This window comes from Peromyscus eremicus, chromosome 9 (genome assembly GCF_949786415.1).
Source record: "Peromyscus eremicus chromosome 9, PerEre_H2_v1, whole genome shotgun sequence".
Lineage (NCBI taxonomy): Eukaryota > Metazoa > Chordata > Mammalia > Rodentia > Cricetidae > Peromyscus > Peromyscus eremicus.
The window spans coordinates 53,281,632-53,299,681 of NC_081425.1; the positions used below are offsets into that span (position 1 = coordinate 53,281,632).

General features: G+C 40.0%; 1 protein-coding gene across 1 annotated transcript in view; it reads left to right on the forward strand.

Moving 5' to 3' along the window:
- The first annotated feature begins 377 nt into the window (after positions 1-377).
- Positions 378-18,050, forward strand: part of Adam28 (ADAM metallopeptidase domain 28) — a 56,436-nt gene continuing 38,763 nt past the window's right edge. The window contains 6 exon segments of the mRNA XM_059273409.1: positions 378-429; positions 7,681-7,784; positions 12,037-12,113; positions 12,844-12,922; positions 14,100-14,176; positions 15,718-15,910. Of these exon segments, the coding sequence (XP_059129392.1) occupies positions 378-429; positions 7,681-7,784; positions 12,037-12,113; positions 12,844-12,922; positions 14,100-14,176; positions 15,718-15,910 (582 nt within the window).

An 18,050-nucleotide genomic window follows, 5' to 3' on the forward strand; every position in this document is an offset into this window, starting at 1 on the left:
TGTATATGATATACAACCTGATACACATATCAAGATATGTCAAGGCAGTTACCTTCTTGTGAACTACTGAGCTATAACAATACATTGGAAACTTGCTATTTTACTCTTGAATAGGGGACATAGAGAATAAAGAGAGGGAGACAATAGCTGCTAATACAGGAAATTTTAGAGCCAGCCAAGAGGCGGTCAGGACTTCCGCCTGCCATGCCATTGCGGCGGGACCACAGATCCCAAGTTGTGCAACACCTTCAGTAAACACTTGCTCAAGCGTACACAATGAAGCAGGGAGTTTCATTCTGTCTCCCTTAAGAGGCGGCTGGGGCAGAAGCAACCTTACAGGTGTGAGCAGAGGCAGGCACTGCTCCTGGGACCGCAGCATGTTGCAATGGAGTCTTCTGGTAGTCTCTTTCCTCCTTTCTCCAGTTCCAGGTAGGCACTAATCCTTCTCTGGGTTCTATTCAGCACGTCACAGGACTGCATGCTATCCATCTGATCCTAGTCTTATGGTATATAATACATTGACTAGCTGTTTCTTCCCCTTTAACCAGTTTTACTAGGCATTTGGGCTGGTTTTAATCTGTAGTTTTGGGGCTATGATAGACATGAAGGAGAGCAATTAGAGGTTTGCTTGAAACATTTATATATCAGCTCTGGTACCTTTAAAAGAGAAAAGGAAGCTCTCATACATTTAAACCATGAATGTGATCCTTGAGTCAAAAAACGAAATCTATCAAAATTAATTGTGTCAATTTTTAGTTCAATAAAACAGCAAATTTGACTGGTTATGACCACCAAGGACTGGAGAAAGTGTCTGCTCTTATACTTGGTGCCAGTTTAGCAACTTATGTTACTTTGGATTGCACATTTTTATGCTAAGTGATAACAGATACAGTTAATTGGCAGAATGCCATGCTCATGTTCATAATTATAAAGCATTGCGATGTTATTGGTGAGGAGGAGTTTCAGTTCGGTGTGTGTGTTGATGACACACTTCCCTTTCGCGGGTTATAGCAAACATCTAAGAATTTAGATGGAGTGAATACTACTTCCTAACATGTTAGAGCAAGTAGGTTGCTCCATTTTATAAATTCTCAGCTTAGTTCCGCACGACTGAGATCTGATGACACATTTCTCCAGCATGTCTATGTCTATGTCTGGAGTTTGAATCTGCACCCAAGCTGGCAAATTTTCTTGGACCATAGAATGTTTGCTGGGACCCAGGAGTGGATGAATTATGAACAAAAGTGAGAGCATCGAGCACAAAATGACTCCCTAATCCTCTCTGCACCTTCCTACTGAAAAGGGCTTCTCCTTTGTTTTTCAGACTTGTAAAAATTGCACTTAACACCATTAAAATTTAGGATACTAATATATCCTTAAATACACTTGACTTCAAATTCCTAGTTTTGATTCTCAGGTATTAAAAAGTTTGTAGGAATTCTTTCCTCACATTTCCTGAAAACACTGTCCCCAGTACTGTTGGGGACATCACTCTCAGTAGAAACAGAGGAACTGCTTGGGAACCAGCTCTGTTCAGGGGGAGAAAGATCACGCAGATCCAGCGACAGAGTCTCATGGTTAATAGTGGGACATATGCATGCTACTGTCATTTCAGTGAAATCAGGTAGAAATCAGCAGAAACCAAACTGTTCCTGCCCCCCCAACTCTACACCAGGATATGGAAGCAGGAGATCTAAAGCCTAGAAGTGTGACATCATCTCAAGGATGTGCTAACAGAGGTTCTGATTGCTCTCCAGTGAGGGGGCATTCATCTTGAATAGGATGCCACACCCTGCCTTTCTTTACCATCCACGTTGCCCTTTCAAAGGCATACCCCCCTACATACAGTACCCTTGGTAGACTCCCCATAGGGATTGGTTTTCCAGCCAGAAAGCATGAAACAAAACATTTGTTTTCTTAACTCCTCCTCTTCATTTCTCCCTCTGCATCATCGGTACCCTAGGCATGTCCCCTCTGGCCATAAACTTTACCTGGTTCCACTAGAAATAAAAGAAGAATATATAAAATAGGGCATGATTCTCATAATGAGCTTCACCATCCCCTGAGAAAAGTGACATGGGATTTCATCATAGGGAAAGTGAAAACAAATATTTAAAAGGACACAGAAGGTGTTTGGGGGGAAGAGAAAATAAATCAGTGCATTGACAAAAGACAAGTCTCCACGCTGTTTCAGGAGTATGCCCAGGGATGCAGTGGCTTAAAAATACGTTCATTTCAAACTAGCAGATATTTTTGCCCTTTATAAAGTGACTGGAAAAAGTAAGTCATTATAGACAACTGAACCTATAAAGCCAAATAATAGACTTCATCAGAATATGGGTTCCAGTTTCCCTCAATACTTATTTTTACTGAATAATGTTTAAAAGTAGAAGAGTCTGAGGGGACAGAGAGTCAATATTATTGTATAAACTTTCATTAAAGGCTTGATACCTCCTTTGGAAAGACAACCCTGAAACAATTTCTAACAGATTTGGAGCAAAATGTTGATGCCAGGATTATGCATAAATGTCCCAAAATGGATCCAGGAAGAACAGTATTCTAGACTGAGGTCAGCTACACCAGTCTCATTAATGAGCTTTGTTTTATTTTAAACTAATGAACAGTTAAAGAAAAATCTGAACCACAACCACACACTCACATACCTCTCTAACTCAAACCAAAATAACTGTCTCCTCTCTCTAGATCCAGTTTTGCTAGTCAAAACTAATCCAACACATGAGTTCTGTGGGAGAGAGAAAGCAAGCATTAAAACAAATTAATAGAAACATATTGTGTTACGCCTTGGATTTGTGTAATCCCTGGATGGCAGTTAGCGCTGTTTGTGCCACTGGCTTCTAAATAATTAACTCGATTTTATTCGCCTGGGAAGAGGCTGCCCCATCTCCATCAAATGAAAGGATGCATGAGACAAACAGTACTTGTGTCTACTCCACCCCTTTTTATGCTGTGGAAATCCGTACATCTCAGACATCCCATTTGCAGGGCCTTCTAACTTTCAGGAGAATCAGAGCCTTTTAAGAGAAATCCTGTTTTCTTTAGAGAACTGACTGTTGTGAGAGTTTGGAATGAACTGGAAACTTACTTATTTCATATAGCTAAGAGAAGTTGCTAAAGACTTTAAAAAGGAGTATTTGTGTTTGTTTTGGTTTCTATTTGGAAGTGCTTCCCCACCAAAGAGTGAGTTGGAACTAAATTTTGTAAGTAGTGTTTGTATGTTTTGACTCCATAGTTAAGAACTAGTTGGTGACTTTTGGTTTCATGAAATATTAGGCTTCAGACTAACTGGAAGTGCGGATTCAGCATGTACAGCACAGAAAACTGCTTGCTGTTGGATGGGGTGACCTAGTCTGCTGTTCACATTCTCCTTAAAGAGAAGTGGGCCTGTCATTATGTTCTTTCTTTATAAGAAGGATCAGGTGAGTGTTGTCATCACTTTATGACTCAAAGGAAACTTCACCTCATTTCCTGTTAGAATCACACACGTTGTGGTTGAACCCCACTGATATGGCTTTTTGTCATTAAAAAAAAAAACTAAAAAAAAGTTTATGTGTATAGGTCTTTTATCTGCATGTATATCTGCTTGCAGAAGCCAGAAGAAGGTGTTGGATCTTAGAGACAGTTGTACATCACCAGGTGGGTGTTGGGAATAGAACCTGGATCCTTCGGAAGAGTAACTTAAACACTGAGCCATTTCTCCATCCCTCCAAAATGGCATTTAAAAAATTCTTTCTACTTTTTAATTGTGAGTGTGTGAGTGCGTCTGAGTGTGTACATATGCGCAGAGTGCAGGTATCTGTGCAGACCAGAAGAGGGCGTCAGATGCCCCAGAGCTGGAGTTTCAGGCAGTTGTGAGCCACCTAAGATGTGTGCCAGGAAGTGAATTTTGGGTCCTCTGGAAGAACAGGAAGCACTCATAACCATCGAGCCATCTCCACAGCCCCACCCCTCCCCTGGTATGGCATTTAAAGAAAAGAATTGTTGAAGCTACGTCAGTGAGAGCTGGCTTCATAACTCAGAGTCTATGTGGCTAATTGTGATGATTAGGCACCATAATGCACCAGGTAGCACACTGGCACCGTATGGTGTGCTTGTTCTGTGTCAGTGAATTAAAGGAGGCATCGGGGAGTTGCACCCATGCCATGAGCTTATTTCTGGCAAGCGCTGTTTCTTACCTCTTGGCATCTCACTGCTCTGTAGTAATCACAACTTTTTTTTTCACTTTCCAAATGTACAGCCTTTAATGTTTTAAAATACTTCCCTCAATTGGTTGTTTTAAGTTTTTTTTTCTTTTTAACTTTTATTTAATTAATTAATTTATTTATTTATTTTACATACCAACCACAGATCCTCCTCTCATCCTTCCTCCCACTACCCCCACCCCCACTTTCCCCTGACCCCAACCTACCCCTCATCCCCTCCTCCAATAGGATAACTTCTCCCATACAGGGAACAGTTAAGCCTGGTACATTCAGTTGAGGCAGGACCAAGCCCCTTCCCACTTCATCAGGGGTAAGCAAGGTGTCTGACCATAGGTAATGGGATCCAGAAAGTCAGCTCATGCACCAGGGATAGATCCTGATCACACTGCCAGGGGCCCCTCAAACAGACCCAGCTACACAACTTTCTTCTGTATGCAGGGAGTCAAGTCCGGTCCCATGCAGGTTCCACAGCTGTCAGTCTAAAGTTCATGAGTTCCTTTGAGCTCGGTTCAGTTATCTCTGCAGATTTCCCCATCATAATCTTGATGCCCCTTGCTCATATAATCCTTCTTCCCTCTCTTCGACTGGACTCCTGGAGCTTGGTTGTAGATCTCTGCATCTGCTTCCACCAGTTACTGGATGAAGGCTCTATGATGACAGTTAGGGTATTCACCAATCTGATTACCAGGGTAGGCCAGTTCAGGCACCCTCACCACTATTGTTAGCAGTCTTATCTGGAGTCATCCTTGTGGATTCCTGGAAATTTCTCTAGCACCAAGTTTCTCCATTACTCCATTATGTCTCCCTCTATCAAGATATATCTTTCATTGCTCTCCCATTCCATCCCTCCCCCAGCTCGATCATCTCATTCCCTTATGTTCTCATGCCCCATCCATTACCCTCTATTGCTCCCCATCCTCAGTATATTTATGGGGATCTCCTCTGTTTCCCCTTCCCAAGGTGATCCGTACATCCTTCTTAGGGTCCTCCTTGTTTCCTAGCTTCTCTGGAGCTGTGGGTTGTAGTATGGTTTTTCCTTTGCCTTACATTTAGTATCCACTTATGAGTGAGCATATACCATGTTTGTCCTTCTGAGTCTGGGATGATATTTTCTAGTTTCATTCATTTGCCTGCAAATTTCATGATATCATTGTTTTTTTTTTACAGCTGAGTAATACTCCATTGTGTATAGGTACCACATTTTCTTTATCCATTCTTCAGTTGAGGGGCATCTAGGTTGCTTCCAGGTTCTGGCTATTATGAATAATGCTGCTATGAACATAGTTGAGCAACTGTCTTTGTGTTTTGGTAATCACAACATTTTAACAGGCAAGAATGACTGTCCCACATTTTAGAACATTAAAACAGTATTTAGTAACCAATACTACTACTTTTCTTTACCAACATTAAAATGAATTGCATTTAATAAAAGTTTATATTAAATTCCATAGAACTAAGGAGTACAGTGATTACCCTATGACTGCAAGAAATGAGTAATTTGAGAATTTTGTGGCCTGGACTTAGGGATGCATGCAGACAAGGCCACTTTGGGATTTGGAAGTTAAAAGATCTTGGATTTGAGGCTAGCCCAGTGGAGCTCTGGTGAAATGAAGAACAAACAAAAAACAAAAAGAAAAAAAGAAAGAAATGAAATGAAAAAGAAAAACTGTACTATTACTACAGAAGTGTGACAATGACTTATTTGTCACAGCTGATGAGAATGTATCTTAATGACCATGGCCCTTTTGAAGACACTGTAGTGTTTTGTGTTTGTTTGTATTATATTATAGACTACTTGGACATACCTTAATCTGCCCCCACTTTTCAAGTAGTTAAAAATTTCCAAGTCTAAAATTAAGAGATTGTGGTATCTGCACCTGGCTTTAAGTGGATTTTTTATTTATATATTTTAAAATTTTGTGTATACACATATTTTGCCTGTATGTATGTCTGTAGTCCACTTGCATGCCTGGTGGCCAAAGAAGCCAGAAGAAGCATCAGATTCCCTTAACCGGAGTTATCCACATTTATAAGCTGCTTTTCTCATGCTGAGAATAGAACCTGGGTCTTCTGCAAGAGCAGCCAGTGCTCCTAACTGCTGAGCCATCTCTTCAGCCTTAGCTTTGTTTTTGAAATGTTTTCTGAGAGTAAACCCTAAGCCATGGAGAGGAAGGTTCTTTCCTTCATTATCTTAATTGCCATTTTGACTCTGAGTGCATCCTTAGAGCTTAATGAGTTTTTCTAACCTCCCAATAAATTGTTATGTGATCACATGAATTAAAACTATTCCAAAACTGACATCACTAGAATTTTTTTTATATTTTTGCTTCAATTCTCAGAAAAATAAAATAAAAAGGAGTTAATATTATATTCTCTGGAAAGTCACTGGGCTAAGCTGTCAAGTGCTTGTCAAGCCCCCTCAGTTATGTCCTGCTATTGGGTGGACCACGGTAGTAAAGGTTTATGTAACCATAAGTGCTTGGTGTGAGAGCTAGGATTACCTTCAGAGAAGCTCCAAATCATGGCACAGAGAAAGGAAAGCTTTTCCTAGACCCTGCTGCCAGCATCCTGCATCTGTCCTCTTAGTTCCCCTGGGTCTTCATCCCAAGTGGACCTTTAGCCCCCTGAAGCAGCCAGAGTGGGACCATTCATGTTTCTTTCAGAGCTACCCACAGAGAGCAGGGTCCAGACCATGTGGAAAACAAAAAGAAAAATTAAAAATCCATTAAAAATATTAGAAAGCTCTGGATTTCTCTTTAGCCTAATTTCCAGAAAAGGCTTGAGCATGAACCTCTGAGATGTGAATTGGTTGTTTGAGGTGACTTTCCACTTTCCTCACAGTGTGAATCTGACCTCCAAGCAGCCCTGCCCTGATTGATGCCTCTCTTCAGATTCTCTACTTCTCTAATTTCCATATTTTTCTATGCCCAAAATGAAGGCTTGTCAGGATTGCTCATGCCAGGCCTTTCTATGGGCCTAGCATCAGAGCTTCTTCTTACTGGGACTATTTACATATTGCTGTTAAAAATTCCAAGAAACATGTATTTCGACCAGAAATGGCATGCATCTGATTCCATTTTCATAGCAGTGAGGTCTTGGAGTGTTTCTACTTCATTATCATGGGAGTGATCAGCTTCCAGGAGAACTGGATTCTGCTTAACTTTTACCTTGTCTCATTCCCCTGCTAAGGAGTCACTGCCAGGATCCAGCAGAGCAAAGAAAAGGGAAAATTAACAAGAAATATTGTCGTCAGAGAGGCACTCGGAAGTACCTCCCTGAGAAATATTAAAAGATAGAGATTAAAGACTGGGGGGATGGGTTTCCAGTGTTGTCCAGCTCCCCTTGTGTCAGGACATAAATCACTGAAGGGCTCTGTGTGGCATCACCCATCGTGATGGTCACTGCTGAGCAGCTGATTCTGTCCCACAGCTTTATCTTCTCTTTCTTTTTTCTACCCCAGCAAGCACAGTAAAAGAACTCCCCAAGGCCAAGAAATATGAAGTGGTTTATCCCGTAAGACTTCATCCATTGCATAAAAGGGAGGCCAAAGAGCCAGAGCAAAAGGTTGGTACATCTGTGATTGTCTTCTTTCTTGTACATGCAGCCTATGTGTATGCCTGTGCACATGTGTATACATGAGAGAACATGTAGGGGGAGGCCATAGTCATTCTTACATTGTTTGTCATGGTATCCAATTTGATTGTTGAAAGTGAGTCTCTCAATGGACTGAAATACTCTCATTCATAACTGGGCTGGCCAGGGAGTCCCAGGATCTACCTGTCTCCATGTCTTCTTGGCTGGGATTAGAAGCATGGACCATTATGCTAGGCTTTTTAAATAGGTGGGCTTGGGGCATGGAAATTAAGTCTTCATGCTTACACATCAAGTACTTTACCAACTGAGTCATCTCCCAGGGAACTCCTCTGTTTTTTCAGTGACTCCTGAATATATTATATATATATATATATATATATATATATATATATATATATTCCTTTGGAGACTAACAATACTAGTGGTTATATTAGTTTGTTTTCCAAGTTTCTATTCTTCACTACAGCCCAAAGTTCTACTAGCTTCATTTTATACATCAAGGTTCTGAGAAGTGACATGCATGGTCCCTGAACACAGAGTGTAGATTTTCATATTTAATAATAATTTATGCTGCATGCTTCCAAATAATTGTATATCTTACCTGATCTATTATTTACCTATCTACCATCTATCCACACACATATAATTATTGCCTTAAATTAGAATCAGAAAATAAAACATTGCAAAAGAATGTAAATTAGCATTTTATCTGAAATTTGAATCTTTTCTACGTAGATAGCAATAAAATTTGTGTGATTCTTACATTATAATGAAATAACACGTTGTCTGGCAACACTAGCTCATATTTTTAATTAGGCACAAGAGGAAAGCTAAAACATGATATCCAAACGTGGGCATGGTAGTGCACACTTGAAATTCTGAGGTTCTTTTATATGTTTGTGAGTTGGATGCTGGCCTGGGCTATATAGTGAATTTTAGGCCATCCTGGGCTATAATTAGAGGGCCTATCTGCAAATTAAAATAGGATGTTCCATTCTCCAGCGGTATTCTAATTACCTACATTCTGCAACATCTGATGGAAGTCAGAAACACAGATAAATGAGACGTAACTGATAACTAGAATAACTGAAAATGTAACTAGCCAGGAGTGCTTATCCCCCTACTAGAAAATTTCTTCATGAAATTTCTTCCAATGCCAATTGTTGTTAGCAGAACTTAGTAGAGTCTGTGTACCAGGATTCTTCTTTGGGGCCACCAACCAGCTCCCAAATCACGACACAGAGACTTATTATTAGTTTTGAATACCTGGCCTAGCTTAGGCTCATTTCTGGCTAGATCTTTTAACCTAAATTAACCTGTTTCTCTTTATCTACCTTTTGTCTCAGGGCTTTTTACCTTTCTTCTTTCTTTCTTTCTTTCTTTCTTTCTTTCTTTCTTTCTTTCTTTCTTTCTTTCTTTCTTTCTTTCTTTCTCTCTCTCTCTCTCTCTCTCTCTCTCTCTCTCTCTCTCTCTCTCTCTCTCTCTCTCTCTGCATATCTTACTTTTCTGCTTCCTTCAGTGTCTGTCTGCCTGGCTTCTGGCCCTGGGCATGTCTCTCTCTTTCTCCTTCATTCTCTTCTTCTTCCTCTCCCTTTCTCTCGTGTCTAGATTTCTCCTACTTATTCTCTCTGCCCTCCAGCCCTGCTTATCCTTTCTCTGGCTAGCTATTGGCTATTCAGCTTTTTATCAGACCAATCAGGTGCCTTAGGCAGGCAAGGTGAAACAGCAACACTCTTTTCATAATTAAACAAATGCAGCAGAAACAAATGTAACACACCTTTACACAGTTAAAGTAATATTCCACAGCATAAACAAATGTAACACATCTTTACACTGTTAAAGTAATTGTCACAAGTCTGTTTCTCAAAATAGCTTTACCAGGAAAATATCCCACTAACTCTAATGGAATCCACCTGTACCAGAGTCTTCTTCAAGAAAATTTTCTTTAAATAATTTCTTTCAGTATCAAAAACGTCAGCTACATTTTTTTTTCTGAATGATTTGAGGAAAATTTAAATACAGGTAAAGTGACTTTATCACAGCTATGAAGTGATTTCCTTACAAATCAAACTTTTATTTGAAAATTACAATTTGGTATGAAACCATAGATTAGTTACTGGCTATGGTAGATGGTCAATTAGTTCTAAAATTAGTTATGTGTATGTGCCATGTGTCTGTGTGTATGTATGTACATGTGCAGGTAGTTACCTGTAAAGGCCAAAAGAGGCCATCAGTTCCCTTGGAGACGGAGTTACAGATGCTTGTGAGCCACACTTCCTGGGTGTTAGGAGCCCAAATAGAGTCCTCTGAAAGAGCAGCAAGTGCTCTAAAGGAACGAGCTATTTCTCCAGCCTCGCAATATTGATTTTTAGAGTGATTTTGCAGAGGGATGTGCTTGATGTGGTGTGCTTGGTTTCACTGCAGATACATTGCTTGTCTAGGTTACCTCTACACAGCCACACTCAACTTACATTTGCCTGATACCTGGTGACCTAATGGAAAGGGTGAATGTGTGTTCACATTCAGCTTTGCTAATTCTCCTGTTGAAAGCTCTAGCTTTAAATATTCCTTTGCCTTCAAGTGCACATAATAATGGTGATGCGTATACTGTATGGAAGATGGCAGATTTAACTATGCAAAGAGAAGTAGGCTGAAAATAAGTGCTCCATGTTCAAGGCTATGCTGCCCCTGCCTGTGGTGCCCATTGTGTCACATGCCTTGTGACTCATTTTCGTGGGTTTCCTGCTTTCTGTGAATGGGCTTATTTCACTCTTCTTTGCAACATCGGCTATTTGATAATCTGTTGGTGGTGTCTTTTTCTCTCCTCACCAATTTCTGACTCTTTCTTATGGATTCTCTGCTACTTGAAATGTTTACACACACACACACACACACACACACACACACACACACACACACACCTGTATTTCTGTCTCCCTCCCTCTCCCTCTTGATCACCTTATGTTTTCTATGAAACTATTGTGGCATATTTATGTGCAGATGAACAGAATCATTTCCTGAAATCACACTTCATGGCTTGTCTTACACAATTTGGTTCTTGAATCTAAAAATGCTCATTTTACAAATATGGGCAGTGTGCACCTATTGGATGTGTGTGTGTGTGTGTGTGTGTGTGTGTGTGTGTGTGTGTGTGTGTGTATGAGAGTAAATGCAGCTTTCCCTTCTAGTTTGATGCTGTCTACTTGGGTAGCTTAAATTTTTTTATTACATTTTTATTTATTTAATGTGTGCGTATATGTATGTAAGTATAAATGTGTGTGGGGTCTTCATGGCATGATGCTTATGTGGAACTCAGAGTTGAAAGGCAGGAGCTGTTTCATGCTTTCAACCACATGGATTCTTGTGATAGAGCTCAGGTTGTCAGACAAGTACCTCCACCCACTAAGCCACCCACTAAGCTGGCCCTAGTTAAAGCTACTTTCTATATCTTTGGCATATCCCTACTCCCCTAGTCTCCCTCATTCCATCTCCTAACCTGTGTTCTGGAATATAAATATTTGAAGCGTTTATCTAGTTATTCTTTATCAATAAAGAATCAGGAGTCAGATATCAGGGTAAGAACCTGGATGATCAGAGAAGCCGTGGCGAATCCACCAGTGACCTCCTATTTCTTCTATTCCCCCATCCAAAAGGGCTGAGATCCTCTCTCTGCCCCACATTACTACTTCCTGTCTCCTATCTTGTCCCTAGTCCTCCAAAACCTCTATGGTTAATTTTGGCCAGCTAGTTAGCCAGCATTTTCAAGACCCTTGGGTCAATTCTCAGTACACATGCACACACGCTCATGTACACACACACACACACACACACACACACACCAGAACTAATTTGTCCATTTAGTTGGTGAATTGATCTGTTGCACAGGGTAAAGGCCAGTGGTTTTCAACCTTCCTAATGCTGTGACCCTTTAATACAGTTCCTCATGCTGTGGTGACCCTCAACCATAAAATTATTTTCATTGCTACTTCCTAGTTGTAATTTTGCTGTTGTTATGAATCATAATGTAAAAATCTGATATGCAGGATGTCTGATATGTGACCCCTCAAAGGGGTCATGACCTACAGGTTGAGAACTGCTGGTCTAGAAAGACAGCTGGTCTCACAGTCTGCTGCTAGAGAAAAGCAAGCATTACTTGCTGAGGATTAAGTCCATAGAAATTGCCGCTTTTTGATTATAAGTAAATCTTGGTGTATTTCTGCAGGACGCCTTTGAAACTGAGCTAAAGTACAAAATGACAGTGGATGGGAAGGTGGCTGTGCTTTATCTGAAGAAGAACAAGTGAGTATGTGTCCAACTGCTATCATCCTCCCCAACAACAGGCTAAGTGGGGAAAGTGTGCTGGCAGAGACCGTTACCAGCTTTCATGCTTCCAACATGTGACCCGCTGGTCTTCACTCCTAATGAGCCCAAGGAGTCAGTGCATACTCTTTTCTTTTAAAGTAGTAGAAACGCACTAGGTAAAATAATAGTTTACTAGGCTTTTGTAACTATAAATAAAACACAATCAATGGGGCACCAGAAGACAGATTTGATTATTTTACCAAGTGCTGGAGTGGTTCCAATAGAATTTGCTTTAAGTTTTGCTTGTTTGTGTGCTTGTGAGAAGGCCTCACGCCACTGGCAACTGTCCCTTGCAAAGGACTGGAGTGGGGGTAATGCTACGCCTTTGTGTCAAAATGGTTACAAGCACTTTATTTCTGTCACCTTTGACCTCGGTTCTGCTTCTCCTCAAGTTTCCCCTGGCAATAGTAACCAAGTCCCATGTGAAGAGCGGCTTGTTCCACAGACTTCTGGAATGTCCCTACCCCCCCTTCCCTACCCCACCCCACCCCCCGCCCCCATCTCTCGGCCTGGCCAATGTGAGCAATGCTTTCCTGTGTAGACTTGTCTGGCACAAAGGAGAAGCTGAGGAGTTGAAACTTGTCTGCGCAGCTGGGGAAGTCTTATTCATTTGCTGGACTTTCACAGTTGACATGTGTAACCACGCTCTTCCTTTTTCTTTCTCCAGAGAACTCCTAGCGCCAGGCTATTCAGAAACATACTATAACTCCAGTGGAAACGAGGTCACCACAAGTCCACAAATCATGGTAAAATAGCCTCCCAGGTCCCTTGGTAATGGAGTATGCCCTGCAGGCCTACATACAGTGTCCTTGCCAGGCAAATAGGACTGTAACTGCTTTTACAGGCTTGGTGCTGGTTTTTTTTTTTTCTCCAACAGCAGTAATTACTTAATTGATCTTTTCAGATTATTATATTTTCCTAAGAATGATAAAGGATGACCCCAGTAACCTTTTCCAATTTTCTTGGGAGGCAGGCAGGAGTGTATATTTTCATTAGAGTTGTTTTCTGCAAGGGACTCTGTAATGTGATAATGAATAGATAAGCATGCTTGCTATTTTTAGCCATTTGCTATCACACCTCCAAATTACATGCTTGGTTATACTCAAGACTACTTCTTCCACATCAACTGTAGGACTCCATATCGCCATAAGTAATTCTACTCTTGATCTGTCTCCTGAGCTCCTATATGGAGCTTGACACATGGAACTCATAACTGTGTGGCAGCATCCTCCTCAGGTCTTCTTTAGATGTTGTGAGCCTTCAAACATCCTGGGATCATGTAGGCCAATGCCACATCTCTTCCAAGATAGAAGGGTCTGGCGTGGAATGGCCACATGGAGAAATAACTCTGACACTTTGTTCCAAATAGAATCATGGCATGTTGTGCAGGTTCGTTTTAATCTAGTTTGACTCTTTGGACAAACAACCCGAGCAACCCATAGGTTTAAAAAGGGGAAATTGGGGGGAGGGCCACTCCAAATTGGAAAAAGTACAAAGAGCAATACGTTTTTGAAGAAGGAAAGTAAAAGTCAGATTTTTGGAGACTCAGATTTTAAATTTAGATAACTAAATCCATTTTTTTTCTGAATAGTGCTCAACTACTTTGTACTCTTTCAGCATCACCAAGACATTATAATAATATATAAAATATACTATATAGTGTATAATGTTATATATTACACTTTATTTACAGTACTATAGATAATATATAGACTGCATAATATAAACATTTGGGGAGTCATTAACTATCATAAAAGATTTAACATTTATTTAAAATGCTTATGTTTAATTTTTTTAAAGTCTCTAACTTAACAACTGTGCAGCAGAAAGTTGTTCCCATTCCAGGATTTAAAGTTCTAATTGATCATGAGGTCTAAGACCTCCGAAGACTTTCCTTTACAGAGTGCTTTTCATTTCCCTTAGGATAGCTGTTACTACCAAGGACACATCATAAATGAGAAAGTATCCGAAGCCAGCATCAGCACATGTCAAGGTCTACGGTAAGACTTCGGGAATGTTTCCACATCCCACTGGTATAGAGCCCATGTTTGAAAGTCTGAAGACCCTCAAGTATAACTAGTTATATCATATAGTTAAGTGTGATTCATAAAGGCTACAAAATTTTGAAATTTTGTATCAAAACACTGTTTCTTTTTAAAGCATGAAAATTATACAACGGAACTGCCTTCCATTTTGTTTTTATTCCTCTGCTCATGTAAAAGTGAAGATTTTGAGATTCGATTTTATAGTCAGACTCTTTGAGAGTGTAGAGTCTCCTCTGCTTCCTCTCCTCACTTTTATTTCTCTCTAGTTTTTATTCTTAAGAACATCTGTATTTTTCAGCCTGTTAGTGACTCTCCATGTGTCTGTCTACCCTATGATATCTCATCAGTACCAAGAACTGACCGATTTCCTTTTCTGCACTTCGAGTTGGATACTGTAAAGAATCAAGTCTCAATGTGTTCTAAACCAAGCAAATCAATTGTCTCACAAATCATTATTTTTCCTGTGTTGTTGACCTCATGGATGAAATAATCAAGTAATAACTTAGCTAGTCAGGCATCACGAAGTCTTTGAAGATTCCATTCCTCATCCCTCCAGCTCCCATTTCCTTATCAAGCTCCTAAGATTATGTCTACTTGTTTCTTGTTTGTTCACTGTATCTGTCTCTACTGAAACATTCTACATTAACTACCATGTACTTCAACTAAACCATTGAAAACAACAGCCACGCTTGCTCTCTCCCAGTTCTAGACACTGTATACTCTTGCATTTCTACTTCATACTAATTAGATATAGTTGCATATATATCTTTGCAAAATTACATCTACTTTTTTATTATTTCTCCACATTTTCCTCATTTTTGAATATAAGGATCACGAAGGAAGAGACTGTGGACCTCTTTTATGCCTTGCATTTAGTAAAGTGCTTAATAGTCTCATTAAATCTGATGCAGATCAATTTTAAACCATTGGAACTGTAGATGAATTAAGAAATAAAAATACAACAGCAATTACTCATTATTCGCACAATAGCTTATAAGCCTTAAAAATTAATCTAGTTAGAAGTCAGCCACTAAGGGGAAGAATTGAGTGGGGTGGTCAATGACTCAGCTCAGACTCCAGTACCAGAGTTTGTGAAGAAGTTGGAAATCTGCCCTGACCACATGCCTCACCTGTTTTCTCTTTCCACCCCTACCATTCTCCTCATAGCTATTCTCTTTTTCTATTTTATAGACTGAAAAATGAGGCTGCTTAATTAAATAATGTTTCTCTGGATTCTTAGTTAATCAGAGACAGGCCTAGAATTTTAATCCCTTACAAGACTCTGAAACATTTTTCCCTTTCAAGGATGACAACTGGGGACTGAGTCAGGAAACATCTCTAGAGTCAGAAACAGATAAGTTGGGTTGCTTTGTTACCAAAAAACTAAACTTCTTTGGCATTGGCTAGGAAGTGGTGATATCTTGGAGGATTCTGTGTCTGTGCAACTCCAAAAGAATATCATTTTGTTAAGAAGCCTGAATGCTCATGTTTCTCAGGGGCTACTTCAGTCAAGGAGATGAAAGGTATTTTATCGAACCTTTGAGCTCTGTGAGCCTGGATGAGCACGCACACGCAGTCTTCAAGGATGACCCCAACGGAGACCAGGCTAACAGCAGCTGTGGCATGGATGATGCGTTATGGCAACAAGGGTTGCGTCAGAGAGTGGTCCCGCCTGCCTCCAGGCTGATTGTATGTAGAGTTTGATTGTTAATTGGTACTTTTGTTTTGTTTTCTAACCTGGGCTCTAATCTTTTTTCTTCTTCTCATATGTATGTTGTATGTGCATGCATATGTGTATACCTGACCCTACATGTGTCTGTGGAGACCCCAAGTTGATGTCAAGTGTTTTCCTCAAATGATCCCCAACTTACATACTGAGTCACAGTTTCTTGATGAGCTCAGAGCCTGCCATTTTTGATAGTCTGCCTAGCCAGCTTGTTCTAGGAGTTCCCCGTCTCTGCCCTTTCTGTTGTTGGACTAAAGACAGGCCGCCACACCTTCAGATCTTTCACAGTGAGTTTGGGCATCTGAATTCCAGTGCTCACATTTTCACAGCGAGGGTTTTATCTGCTCAGACACCTTTCTAGTCCTTGGTTCTAATCTCAGCAGTGTTCTTGGTTCACATTTTATAGCCACTAATGAAACTAATAATTTATGGTTTTACTAATGGTAAAACATTGCCTTACAGTAATAATTTACTTAGTAGGAATCTGCATAAACTATTATCATCAACCATATGTAAAGGCTAAAAAGAAATCTGAAATCTGATACATGACAGCTAGGCACAGACAACACTCACAGTACCTTCTGAAGCTCACAACAGTGAACAAATATGTGAAGACTTTTCTTTCGAGGTAGAAATATGACAAATTTGTCCTCAAAGATATTCACTGTACTAGGAATCCAGTAGCAAGGAATATAAACACATGATCTTTCTCTAGGAGCACAGAATATTCTTTTTTTCTGGAGAATAAGACTTTTAAAAAAGATTTATTTATGTATTTTATGTATAAGTTTCAGACGCCATGAAAGATGGTTGTGAGCCACATGTGGTTTCTGGGAATTGAACTCAGGACCTCTGGAGGAGCAGCCAGTGCTCTTTATCTGCTGAGCCATCTCTCCAGTCCCATAGAATATTCTTATATGGAATCTTGCTTTTTTTCTTTAAAAGGATCTAGGTACTAACTATCTTTAAAAATGTATATTCAGTCTTGTAGCCATGTAAATATCTGATACAATGTTAATACGTAAAATAGAACTACTCTTTTTTATGTACCAAGCACAATATACTTCTTTCTCACTTTTTTCCACCCCAGTTAAACACTGTTCCGCCCACTGTTCATTATTCGTTGTGGCCCATATCTGGGGATTATTGTTGATTTCTCTTTCCTTTCTTCACATGGTATCCATCTCTCAGCTTCCCTCCACTTATTTCAGCTCTTCACTGGGCTCTCAGGTAGTATCCCAAGGTCACCATGACAACAACTTGTATCTGTCCTTTCTATGTCTGCTCCCACCTTAGCAGACTCTATTCTCCCTGGCCTAGGTTGAGTGATGTTTCATTATAAATTGCATCATGTTAAAGTCCTTGGATGGCTTTCCATTCATCATGTTTAGCATAAAATTCAAACCACTGCCATGAGTTATAGATGTCTGCTTGATTCTGTCTAGTATCCCCTACTTTGTATGTCTCCCCTATCAATTTTCCCTTCCATTTATTCTGACAAAAAAATCTTTTTTATGTTTTTTAAAATATCTTTGTCAATTAACCATAGAGATTGGGGTTTTACATTTTCTTTTCTGGATTACATTCCAATTGTTTTCATTTCTTTCCGGTTTTGATGAGTATGCCTTATAGTCCAAGTCTTTAAAAGGGTAACCTCTAACTTTATATTTTGAAATCGTTATCTAATCACCCAGCTTCAATCACCCATCGCATCTACCCTACAGTACTTACTTGATGTGTGTACGTGCGTGTGCGCGTGTGTGCCTGTGTGCATGTTTGAATGTGTGTGTGTGTGTGTGTGTGTGTGTGTGTGTGTGTGTGTGTGTTGTGAGTTACTAAGCTGCTGGACCAAGCAGCCTTATATATCCCAGTCCCCAGAGTGCTGTAGCTGTGTAGAAGGTGCTAGTAAGTACTCTGTTCCTATGGACAATGGGAGATAAGTGTGCATCTTACTAGATAATAAATAAGAGTTTTGCCTTCAGTGATTTTCTCTTTCTGATGATGAAAGCATAAAACACACGTGTTTCTGAGCTTTGTCAGTATGCAGGCCTGAAGGTTGTGGTAGAGTTAAAATAGTAAAACTGTCTGTCTTGATTGTCAGAT